The sequence below is a fragment of the Alosa pseudoharengus genome, unplaced genomic scaffold, assembly GCF_046254945.1.
Source record: "Alosa pseudoharengus isolate Yale_2024_CS ecotype anadromous, Long Island Sound unplaced genomic scaffold, YU_APseudo_1.1 YU_APseudo_1.1_scf_20, whole genome shotgun sequence".
Taxonomy (NCBI): domain Eukaryota; kingdom Metazoa; phylum Chordata; class Actinopteri; order Clupeiformes; family Clupeidae; genus Alosa; species Alosa pseudoharengus.
In genome coordinates this window covers 20749234-20761733 of record NW_027468664.1, presented here as the reverse complement: position 1 = coordinate 20761733, position 12500 = coordinate 20749234, and the positions used below count along the sequence as shown (strand labels likewise).

Here is a 12500-nt window from a genome sequence, read left to right as displayed (position 1 = left end):
GCAATGCTGCAAGCTCAACCATCTGCAGTTAAATGCAACAAAGACCAAGGAGATGGTGGTGGATTACATGAGGTCTAAGCCACCTATCCTGCCAGTCTCCATTGAAGGGGTCAATGTGGAGGTGGTCAGCACATACAGTACAAATACCTGGGGAATGGATACACATGGTTAGACTGGTCAGCCAACACACATGCACTGTATATAAAAGGGCAGAGTTGGCTTTACTTCCTGAGGAGGATGCGGCCATTCAGTCTCTGCAGTACGCTCCTCTGGATGTTTTACCAGTCTGTCATTGGCAGTATCTTCTTTTATGCTGTGGTGTGCTGAGGAGGCAGCATTAAGAAGGGAAACGCTGGGCGACTGAACAGGTTGGTAAGGAAAGCTGACTCTGTTGTTGCCATTGAGCTGGAGACACTCACAACAACTGCAGAGAAACTGACCATGAGCAGAATGCTGGCGATCATGGACAATGACCGCCACTCACTACACAGCATGTTCAATAAACAAGGGATCATGGTCAGTGGCAGACTTCTGTCAATGTCATGCTCAACAGACAGACTGAGGAGGTACTTTGTCCCCAGGGCCATCCAACTTTTCAACGCCACACAAAAGAGGAGGGGAGAAATGAACTATATCACTGTGACTGTTTTACAGGCTATATTAGCCCTTCTACACAATCTGTGGTCATAACATTTAGACCTGTTGCATCTACAATCTTTCCCTTTATAACTTTATAATAACAATTAAAGGGATTGCAGCATAAAATTTCCCTCGGGATTAATAAAGCATCTATCTATCTATCTATCTATATATATATATATATATATATATATATATATATATATATATATATATATATAAAGATCCAAACAGACCCTTGCCCAATCAAACTAAGTGTTGCCCTGTTTGTTGGTTTAAAGATGCAGCACTGTTTGTTCTCACATTTGGATTTACAAATAGTTTGGGTTTAAACCCAAGTGTTTCTGCTGCATTTATGTTTCATGAAATAGAATGGTTTGTTTTCCTGATGTGCAATAAAAACCATTAGAGCGAAGCTGTATCATTTCCCTCCAGCCAAAAGTATAACATCTTCTTCTCTCTCTCTCTCTCTCTCTGTCACAAACACACACACACACTAACATACATTACAGTAACACACACACACACGCCAGAGAGAAAGAGAGAGAGAGAGATTCTTTCCTTGAATTAAACTGTGTGCTTCTGTTGGGACTGAGAGTACAGCTCAGTTACAACCTTAGTCTCTCGACAAAACTTCTGTCCAATAAAGCTTCATAAAAATGTGCATTTTGAAGAACCAGTGCTGGGGCATGGAAAATGTCCTCATGACTGACGAATAAATCTCCATACATTCTCTCTCTCTCTCTCTCTTTCTCTCGCTTTCTCTCGCCATCTCTCTCTCTCTCTCCTGCAGAGCCTAGCGCTGCATTGGAATAATGATAGAAACAAATCTGCAGGCCAGCAGCGTGTAAAAAAAACATAAATTGAATTTTCTTTCATGAAATATCTCTTTCATTCTCCCCTCCTCTCTCTGCTTTGTTTTTGCTCTGAAATGGATTCTCTCTCTCTCTCTCACTCTCTCTCTCTGTCTGTCTCTCTCTCCCTCCTTCTTTCCTCTTCTCCCCTCCCCCTCAATCTAGCTCTAATTTTCACCCCCCCACCCTTTTCAAAATATCACTTTCACAAGGTCAGATGACTGGCTTTAGGCTGTGTAACTTTGCTCCTCCGAAAGGGATGCTAAACTGAAAGTGATGCTAGTTGTTAGGTGTTAGTTTTCATTCTTTTTTTTATTATTATATATTTTTTTATCGCTTTTCTTCCTGCAATCTTCCTGCAAGGTCTTGTAATGCACCATGATTTCAATGTCCAAACCCATCATCAGAAACGCTGCGTGCCATTGTGAAAGGGGTCAGCAAACAATCCTATGACATCCTATGGCAACAAATTTCTGCTAAATAAAGCTGCACATAGAATGGCACAAGGACAGACCATAAAATTCACATCAATTCCACTACTGCACACTGAGTGCTGCTGTCATGGTACACCACTTAATATCAGCACATGTAAACAATTAAAGTCCCTGTGAATATTTCAAATAATTGCTATCAGCTTACTGAATAGAAAAAAAAAAAAATACAAATGGCAGCTTGATTTTCCAAATTGTTTACATGGCTTAGCAGAGGATTACGTGCAGAGATGTAACAAAGCAGGTGGTATCTGATTTGGCTGATCGTCATCACCCCCTCCTTTTGACTTTCTGAGTGATGAGGGGGTGAGAATGCAGTTTACGATCATGGAGTTCTCTCTACGTGTACAGTCAAAGTGAGTTTGAATGAAGCTGTTTGAATGAAATGTTATTTTATCCTGCTAACAGACTAAGAAATAAGGTGAGGATGTGGCCCCTTTATGTTAATCACACTGGTCCACTGGACTTCTGATTACACAAAGGTATAGGTTGAGGTATGTTTATTTTACAGGAATGAAGTATTATCCTCAAATTCATTTTAATTCCATATGTTCATAAGAGGGACAAAGAGACATACCTATCATTTCCACTAGATGCGCCCAGACTGAACTGTATAATTCTGTTGACCAAAATTTTGCTTCCAACAGAATTTAGCAAAAGTTTTCACAGCACAAGATTGTCAACTATATAACCCAGACAATAGTCAGCATGCTTTTTAAACATGCTCTTTTCAGTGGCAGTTTGGCTGTTGTTGGTCTTCTCTTCTCAAGGTTTCCAAATGTGTTTAAATTAATCATCTCCTAATCCTCCCCTCCTGAGCCACAAACTTGTTGCTCACACCTTCCCTGGTCATGTGTTATATAATCATCCTAATTCCCCATGCATCTCTGCTAATGGCCTAATCATACTTAATAGGGCATGCGACTTTGTCATTTGCCTGCTCAATGACCATCTCACGTCCATGACTCCTGACAGAAAAAAGTCTCAGACAATCATGCCCTGATGGTAAGAACACTTGTGCTAATTATGTCCTGATTAGCATCACTTGGCTACTCTCCAAAGCCACCTTGAGTTGAAGATAGTGTTTATTTAACGCCACCTTTGCCCTTCCTTAAGTAGTGCAGGATCACAGTCAGTCATTTGTCCCTTCTTGAACAGATTGAGTAAATAAACTTTATTAAGCACGCCAAGGTGTTTATTTTCAAAGTTTGTTCAGAGTATAAGAGTGATCACTCGAAACACCACAAAGTGTTCAATCAACATAACCAGCAATTTTCTAAGGCCCCAAAGAGACAACTCTGTCATCAAGTGCCATCTCTACAGTTGAGTGTGTGCTCTGAATACCACTCCAACCAGCGTGTGTCTTTGTTACTCTATAACCTTTCTTCAAAAGCCCTCTTCAAAAGAAGTTTTGTCCCCTCCACGTCACAGTGCTGAGCAAACTTATGTAGAGATCCAGTGTTACCCCGGACAAATTACCATCATTCTGACATATATACCGGGACCCAAATATGAGGAAGCCGCGAATCGGATAAGTGAGAGTTATAACAACGCATTCTCACGCTCGGTGGACCAGCCTATCTTCCTACTTTACATTTCCAGTCACTTGCCGACTCTACAACAGTACTGTAGACTGCCCCACGCGACTCTCGGACTCTAGATAAAACAAATGTTATGGCAACATACCTAATGCATTCAAGGCAGTGCACTGCCAACCTTTGGGTAAGTAAGACCATAATGTTATTCATCTGCTGCCAAATTACAAAGACAAGATCAAACGAGAGAAGCCTACCTATGGTCATAGAGATATCGCTGTGGTCTGATGTCTGTAAGGAGAGACTGAGAGGCTGTTTTGATGATACAGACTGGGACATTTTCTTTGATAACTTTGATAACTGTGCAATTTTTGAGTCAACATCTTACATCACCTTTTGTGAGAATGTTGTCATAACAAAAACTCTTAAAATATACCCCAATAATAAAGTTTAGGGTCTCTCATGAACTGACAAACTGCCTACGTGAGAAGAGGGCTGCTTTTGCTCAGGGAAACATTACCCTTTTTTAAAGAAAAAAGACGGGAATTGAGAGGGATTAAAAATCCAGGCAACAACATAAAGATAAAAAGGAGAGTCAGTCTGTTACAGGGGATGCCCATAAAGCATGAAGTAGTCTTATGATGGGTAGAGAGGCCCGGAAGCAACATTGCCCACTCAGTTCATTTGTAAATTAACTTTATCAGTTTTATAGTAGATTTGATAAAACCACACATCGGGTTAGTTCTGATCAAGTATGTAGTTCTGTCTGGCATACCATCACTCTCAATGAACAGGAGATAACTGGCTGTCTTGCCATTGTTATTTTAAACACTGGAGTGCCTCAAGGCTGTGTTCTTTCTCCAGTATTATTATCCATGTGATGCAGACCTGTGGTAATCAGTTTAGCCTACTTAAATATGCCAATGAAATGAGTTGTCAACACTAGGGGTGGACAACCTACATGTCAGCCAGTTATAATTAGGGGCCAACATGTTGAGGCTGTCTGCAGCTTTAAATATGTAGGTACCATTCTAGACCGTAACCTAAATTGTATTGAACACACAGACCATATTTTTAAGAAGGCAACCCAAATATTGTTTCTCTTAAGGCAACTTAACAGCTTTGCTGTTAGTAGAGAAGTCCTGAGGATGGTCTACACCAGTCTGCTGGAAAGTGTCATCTCATACATTACATTATAGGAGCAAAAGTAAGCTCACAAAAATTATAAATACAGCCAGTAAAATTATACTGAACCCCCAGAGGCAGCTGGTGGAACTGTACACTTCCCACATCATCCACTACAGTATATCACACTTTTGAAAGACTCCCTTCAGGAAGAATATACAGAGTACCTACATCAAGCAGAAACCTTTTCAAGAAATGTAGTTTTTATAATTCATAATAGGAATTTTATAATTCATAACCCCTGCCCCCACTGAACCTTTGATATCTTAGATTATTTTATATTATTTATTGTTTATTGCTTTTATTGAAATCAGCCTTTTTTTCACATTTCCATGTCATGCTGCATATCTGTCAATGTATGAAGTTCTTGTATGTTGTACTTGCTGTGTAGTCTTGTTTGTGTGTGCTACAGTATATGTACCTGCTGTGTAAACTTGTTTGTGTGTTCTATGTTTGTGGTTTGTGGGGCCAAAGATGAATTGAGTATCGAAGCCATGACGTAGCGTTTTCAAGGCAGCGATATCACTGGATATCTATAAGGCTCTGGCCCTATCTACAAGGCTCTGTTCTATTCTATTCTATTCTATTCTATTCTATTCTATTCTATTCTATTCTATTCTATTCTGTCTGTTATGTGGATTGTGTTAGTGAGGTGCCTACTTGTGTGTTCTCATGTGATGTCTTATGTATTGTATTGTGCTATCATGTTGCATGCTATACAGTATGTGTGCTGTATGTGGTGATGTGACCACAATCTTAGCTATGGAACATGGAGTGATGTGTGAAAACTTTAACATTAAACATCCGATCTACATCTATCTAACTATCTATCTATCTATCTATCTATCTATCTATCTATCTATCTATCTATCTATATAACTCTCCCTTTTACTCTAGCAACCCAGGGCCAGGTTCTGCCAGCTGCTGTCTCACTGAGTGACAACTACAAGTCAATTTCTGCAAGTATTCATTCTTTTTAAATCAGACATCACCGTCATCAGCAGCGGAAAGGTTACCTCAAAGCTGGACAGAGTTAACTTAAAATACACACAGGAGAGATGTTTTCTAGTATAATTGATAGGAGATTTCACTCAGCGGCCAATCAACAACCAAGCCTACTGTATGTACCATCAAAAACAAAATCACTAGCAAATCAACCTTTGTGGGTAAAAAAAACATCACCAACAGGACAGCCTTGGAGAGCATTTCACTGGGGTTATCGAGTAGAAAAAAAAAACACCTGGTTGGTTCTGTACAAACGAGTATGTGGTTCTCTCACCAAAGACTTTGAGGACCAGCTGACTCTCCAGGATGCCGGCTTTGTTGGTGGCGCGGCAGGTGTAAGGCCCGCCATCGCCCTGGCCCACGCGCCGCACCATCAGCGTGCTGCGGCCACCCTCCAGAGTGGCCAGCACGTGCTGCTCCGAGCTCTGGATCAGCTGGCCCTTCCTGGCAGAAGAGGGAGGAGGGGATCGTTGAGAGAGGGATGGAGAAAGAGAGGTGGATACAGGAAGATCAAGAAAAGTAAAAGAGAGAGTAAAAAGAGAGGAAGAAAGGAAGGAAATAAGGAAGGAATAAAGAAAGAACAGAGTATAGGTGAGAGAGGAGGGGAAGAGAGGATAAAAGATAGTGAGCGAGAGAATAGATGACAGTATAAATGAGAGAAGTCAAGAAGAAAGATAGAGTAATACCACAACACAAAGAAACATTAGAGCACATAAACACATAGAATAGGGGAACACACACACACACACACACACACACACACACACACACACACACACACACACACACATACACACACACACACACGCCCTCCACGTCACCATCGTCATCATTGTTGTCATCATCATCATTTAACAGTGTAAATCTAAAGCAATGGTGTTTGGGTGGTGTAATCTAAAGCATGATTGGACACACACACACACACACACACACACACACACACACACACACACACACACACACACACACACACACACACACACACAAAGGCAGTCCAGCTGGGGCTTACTGAGACATGGCAGGGATCAGGGTCCAGGTGATAACCTGACCAAGTGAAGGCATTCAAAATAACCCTGGCAGTGGCCATCATGTTTGCCAAAATCGACAGGAAATTGTGAGGAGTCTGTTTGTGAGGCTTTGTTTACAGACATGAGCACAATACCAATAAACAACAGCGGATGACAGCAGTATCAGTGATTGTTTCAGGTGGATGAGGGGTCATTGCAAGGAATTGACAGAGACCATTTATTTTACAGACAAATAACTGCCAATTCTTGGAAAATGTTTGCATCAAGTCATTACATTTCAATGACAGGCACTGTTGGTAACAAAAGCTCCAATCCAAAGAAGGATACCCTTTTATTTTGTGTGTGTGTGTGTGTGTGTGTGTGTGTGTGTGTGTGTGTGTGTGTGTGTGTGTGTGTGTGTGTGTGTGTGTGTGTGTGTCCACAAGCAACCACACACCCCATCATTAACACAGTCTCCTCAAATGACCTTGTGCCTTCATGTGCCTATCAACGGATTGCCCATGAATTGCCTGATTCTCCCAACAACTGCTCCTCCATCATTCCACAGTGCATCTGTCTCCTGCATGCACATAACAACATCCTCTTGGAATCTAATTAGATTTCTTCCCTGTAATTTAAACCTGCCTGAAAGGGTGTGAATCGATCACTTCAATGAAATTCTACATGTTTGGCCACCATGTCTCAATGCAATTTGTTTATTCTTCTCTTCACTTTGTTTTCAAGCTTAGTGGTGCAATTAAGTAAACTACATTGTCGCTTGCACATGCAGCCAATTTGTGAACAAAACAACAAAAGAACAGTGTTAATGGGGTTGAGGTTGAGCCAATTCCTAGAAAACCACAATAGATGTCCAAGTGGATAAGTCCTAGAACATTGTACTCTCCAGCAGAAAGTTCAGAATGTTCACTTTGTTCCCATGTCGCCCGAGTCCATTCATTCCGTATAACAGGACACCTCAAAGGCTGTTATCCTGCTTATCACCTGGTTGCCACTATAGGCAATAGTCATGCTTTTATAGCACACAAAGGAAACAAGCGGTTCTGTTTAAAAAGAAGCCGACTTGTTCAGTTTGTTGTACATCATTCTTTGGCCCTAACAGCGATAGCATGGACAGTTAGCTTGTTTTGAGTTGATTTCATTGCTGCGAAGCCTGCTTCCAGGCTCAATTGTCATCTTACTATGGTTGTTCTAGTTACCATTCATAAGCATTGATATGGAACAGTGTTTCATTTTTTTTTACTTTATAGGTGTCCCGTTATTTAGAATTAACAGCCACTCCACCAGCCAATCAGAAAAGAGTATTTCTTCTCTCCAGGTGATAATTTAACTAATAAGTTAACTAATTGTGCATAATTTGTGGGAAGCATTAGAAAAAGTAGATGACATAATCTGTGGCCTATATTCACCTCTGTATTAAGCTTTAGTTGCCATTTCAAAATAACACACTTCAGGAGTTTGGAGTTTCTTGCTAATCAGAGCTAATCAGAGAGACATTTTCATAAACAGAGAGCCATAAAAACAAATTGAATAAAAGTAAACAAAACAAACAGCTGTCTAAAAAGGGGTTGGCGTTGAGCCATGAGCCACACTGACCACAAAGTCAGTCTCCCACAGGCAACACACTGACTGACCAAGGACCTGGAGCTGCCCAGGATCAAACATGAGTCAGAACAGATGTTCCTCAAAGCCTCAGCTCTCAGCACACAAACACAGCCCAGCCTGACCTAAGAGCCAGGCACAGCTGTGGTCTCAGAGCCTATGGCAGCAGCTAAGCTCCAACCCTCTCCAAAGAACTCCACTGCAGATGGATACTTTTTTGTAGGAGAGGAGGCCATGTCCGGTCCAATGTGATAACCTAAAATAGAGTTTTTTGCAGAAGAGGATTAGAATGACCCACAGGAGCACTCTTCCCTGTGCTGTAGGTCAGACTGGAGGTGGCACTCTCTAGCATTTATAAAACTCTCTCTCGCCCTCTGTTTCTGTCTCTCTCTGTGTCTCTCTTTCTATCTCTATCTATCTCTCTCCCTCCCGCTTTCTTTCTCTCTCTCTCTCTTACTGTCTCTCTGCCTCTCTCTTTCTTTCTGTCTCTCTGTGTATCTCTGTCTCTCTTTCCCTCACTCTCTTTTTACTGTTTATCTATTTCACTCTCTTTCCCTCTCTCGTTGCTCTTATGCATAGTGGAGCAGAGCTATCTTCAGACTCCAGAGTGGATCAGAGAAAAAAGTGTGCCGCTGGAAAGAAAACGCGTTTTAAGAGCAGCGTCCCTACAATGGGCTGGTCAGGGCCAACACCTGCAGTGGGAGCGCTGCAGAGCTGTTTGTGTTTGAGGGCCAGGGTTAGTCACTGCACAGGCAGGATAAGGGGAGATTTTCAGCACCCTGGAGAGCGGCCCGATCAGTTTCCAGGGTTCAGCACCTCACAGCAATGCCTTGGCAAGAGCAGTCAGCTTCATCAAGGTGACTGCAGGAAGGTTTAATCAGATATATATGGCATTCAATGCCATTGAACACCCTTGTCTAGGTATTCCAAAAACTTGATTGATGTGGTGGAGCATTTTTCAGCATCAGCTTTTTTTTCTTCATTATTGAACAAACATAGTTCTGATAAATGTTGGCAAAACACTTTACTTGCCAGTCATCTGTAGTCAACAAACTAATATGAGCTATGTAATAAATATTCAACAGAACATGCACGATTATTTGACACCAGGGTTAGTTACTGCACAAACAGGATAAGGGGAGATTTTCAGCACCATGGAGAGTGGCTCGATCAGATTCCACAATTTAGCACCTCACAGCAATGCCTTGGCAAGAACAGACAAGGTAACTGCAGCATGTTTTAATCTGCTATGTATGACATTTAATGCCATTGCCAGATTGATGTGTCTGAACTTTTTCAACATACCGGTAAGCTTTAATTATGTTTTTTTTTCCATTGATTGAAAGCTCTAAATAATTATTTTGGTGTTGTAACATCTTGTATATTCAACAATCTATAATACCCTATATAACAAACCGACCGTTCACATAATACAAAATTAAACAGCTTTCAAATAACAGTCAAGCCTGTTCCTGCTGTCAGTGGAGTGTAATAATTTATGTGTTCATGATGGGTTGTAAAAATGGTGCTTACCACCTGCTTCATCAGAGCACACACACACATACACACACACACAGAGAGAGAGAGAGAGAGAGATAGAGAGAGAGAGAGAGAGAGAGAAGGGTGTATTAGTAGTATATCTGACTCACCTATGCCAGGTGACCTGTGGGTCAGGTGATCCGGAGCTGATGCAGGTGAAGGTGACCGACTCGTCTGCATCAGCAGTGGCATTAAAGGACTGCTGCGGCACAGACAGAACCGGAGGCACTGCAGAGACACACAGATGACAAGAATCACACGGAGCTCCACATTCACTTGGGCACTCTTTTGTCAGGGGTTAGATTAGGAACTGGTACATACTGAACAGAAAATGAATAGTAACCAGCCCTTAGTAGAAATAATTGATATCTGAAATATTTGACACCTCACCACATATCATACACACTACACTGAACCAGCTGATACCACATTTTAATATCCTGAAAATTTTCTGGTAATATTCTGGAAATGTTTTTGGCTTACACACGCAATGTTTGTTTTGCCAATTCACTAAGGAGATGATATGGAAAACCATCAATTTCCTTGTGTTCATAAATTAACCAGCGCCCCCAAACAAAAAAAGAAAGAAGAAAAAAAATAGCAGAAAATAGCAGCTCCTTATTAGTATTCCGCTGGCAGGTCAGGCCAACAGAGCCATTGTGATCATGTTTACAAAGCCAGAAATGCCAGCCAATGCAAAATTATGGGCCACGCATTATCTTAAGTAGATGAAAATAACCTTTTAAAGGCGGACAGAATGCCCACTCAAGCATGAGTGCGATGGCAAATGGCAGGGGACAGGGAAATTACCAATCCTGGGCCACACAAAGAACTGCCCACAAACTACTGTTTTGAATAACAATCACTTTTTTTGTCCCCATATGCTGGAAAATTATTCAATATTTCCAGGTAAACAAGGCAAGGAGTGAATGTCACACTGCTGCCATGTTTGGAAAGCTCTACACCAATGCTTCTGAAGCACCAGCGGAAGCGAATGTATTTGTTTTCTGATAGGGGTTATTTGAATTGTGTGTGTGTTATTTGAATTTGGTATGAAATGACTGGTCCGATCTGAACGGACCTAACAGAGGCATTCGAATGGAGAAGAGGAATGTTATTGCTGTTTTCATTCGGCTTCCTCACTACAATCTTTCCTGATGGATGTCATTTTATTTTCAATACTGATCCTGACAATGTCATTACAGCATGCTCAAAATGAATGTGTCAAAGGTAATAGAATGGCGGTGGCCAAAAAACACATGTGTCTGGTCATTCATGCAGAATACAGAAAATCCTATTGTAAGGCCCGTCTTTTGCCCAAACCTTATGCATTTCTAAAGAATGCCTTTTGCATTCAATTTACATGTGTGGATGCCTGTGTTTGATCTGTATTGTCTTAGCTGGCCATGGCCAAGGATCCCCAACACCCGCTCATGCATAAAGTGACCATTTGCTCCTTGTTCTGGCCCTTCTACTGAGAGGGTAACTCAGTCCTGGGGCTACTTGATGTCTTATGGTAAGATAGGCCAACCTCATTATACAGTATTGCTCTGTAAATATGTGTTGTGAATAATACATTCATGTTTGGTCTTAAATTAATACTTGTAATGTGGGCAACAGTCTGATTATGGTTTTGTTACAATTGAATGTATCTGTGCATAGTTGTAAATTAAGAATTAAACTGTAGCATAAAGTTATGATATCCACCTGGGCCACACCCATCCACCTCAGACAACAAAGGCTCTGATGAGTCGGGGATGGCCCAAGTGAATGATAAAAGTGGAGGCTCTGGTCCTCCAGCTCTCTTATTCTTTCCCTTCTTGGGGCTTCTTATTCTCTTCTCTCTTCTTTTCCCTCTCCACTCTCCTCTTGAGCTAGGCCCATGTGGCTTGGTCTTCTGCCTCTCTCTCCCTCTTCCTCTCCCTCTCTCTCCCCCTCTCTCTGTCTCCCTTTGTCTTTCTCTCTCTCTCTCTCTCTCTCTCTGTCTTTCTCTCTCCCCCTTTCTCTATCTCTGGGTTTGTATTGTTTTATCTGGTGTATCTGTTATCTTTAACTTGTCAAGTTTACCTCTGTGAATTGGTTAAGTTTCCTTTGTTACCATTGGCTACTTTCTTACAGTAGACCATGTGAGTTTACTTGTACATTCAACTGAAGTGATATTGGTTACATTTACCTTTAAGACTGAATGCCTATTAAATTGTTCATTTGCCTACCAATCGGATAACTTCAATTCTCGTAGTGTGCCATGCCATTCTCCTCCATAGCTGATAAACTAGTTACTTGGTAATTGATTGGTGATACAAATTATTAATCAAATGGAGTCAGATTAACAAGTATGTAATAACATCATTGCCATTTAACTCTTCACCCTATTTGTCCACACAAGCTCTTTCAAGTGAGGATATAGCTCGATGTCTCTATGTTTCCGAGGCTATATATATCATTTCTGAGCGTCTTACACTATGAATGCTGTCTCTCTCTCTCTCTCTCTCTCTCTCTCGCTCTGTCTCTCTCTCCCCCCTCTCTCTCTCTCTCTCACACACACACACACACACACACACACACACACACACGGGAAGAGAGAGAGGCATAAAAACTCACAGATGGAAAGCCAGATAGACAGAT

At 41.4% G+C, this 12500-nt stretch overlaps 1 protein-coding gene across 1 annotated transcript in view; it reads right to left on the bottom strand.

Annotated features, from left to right (window-relative positions):
- Window positions 1-12500, bottom strand: part of ncam2a (neural cell adhesion molecule 2a) — a 68402-nt gene that overhangs the window by 33188 nt on the left and 22714 nt on the right. The window contains exons 6-7 of the mRNA XM_076297193.1: window positions 9986-10103; window positions 5984-6153 (exon numbers count right to left, since the gene is read on the bottom strand). Coding sequence (XP_076153308.1) covers window positions 5984-6153; window positions 9986-10103 — 288 coding nt within the window. The remainder of the gene's footprint in view (window positions 1-5983; window positions 6154-9985; window positions 10104-12500) is intronic.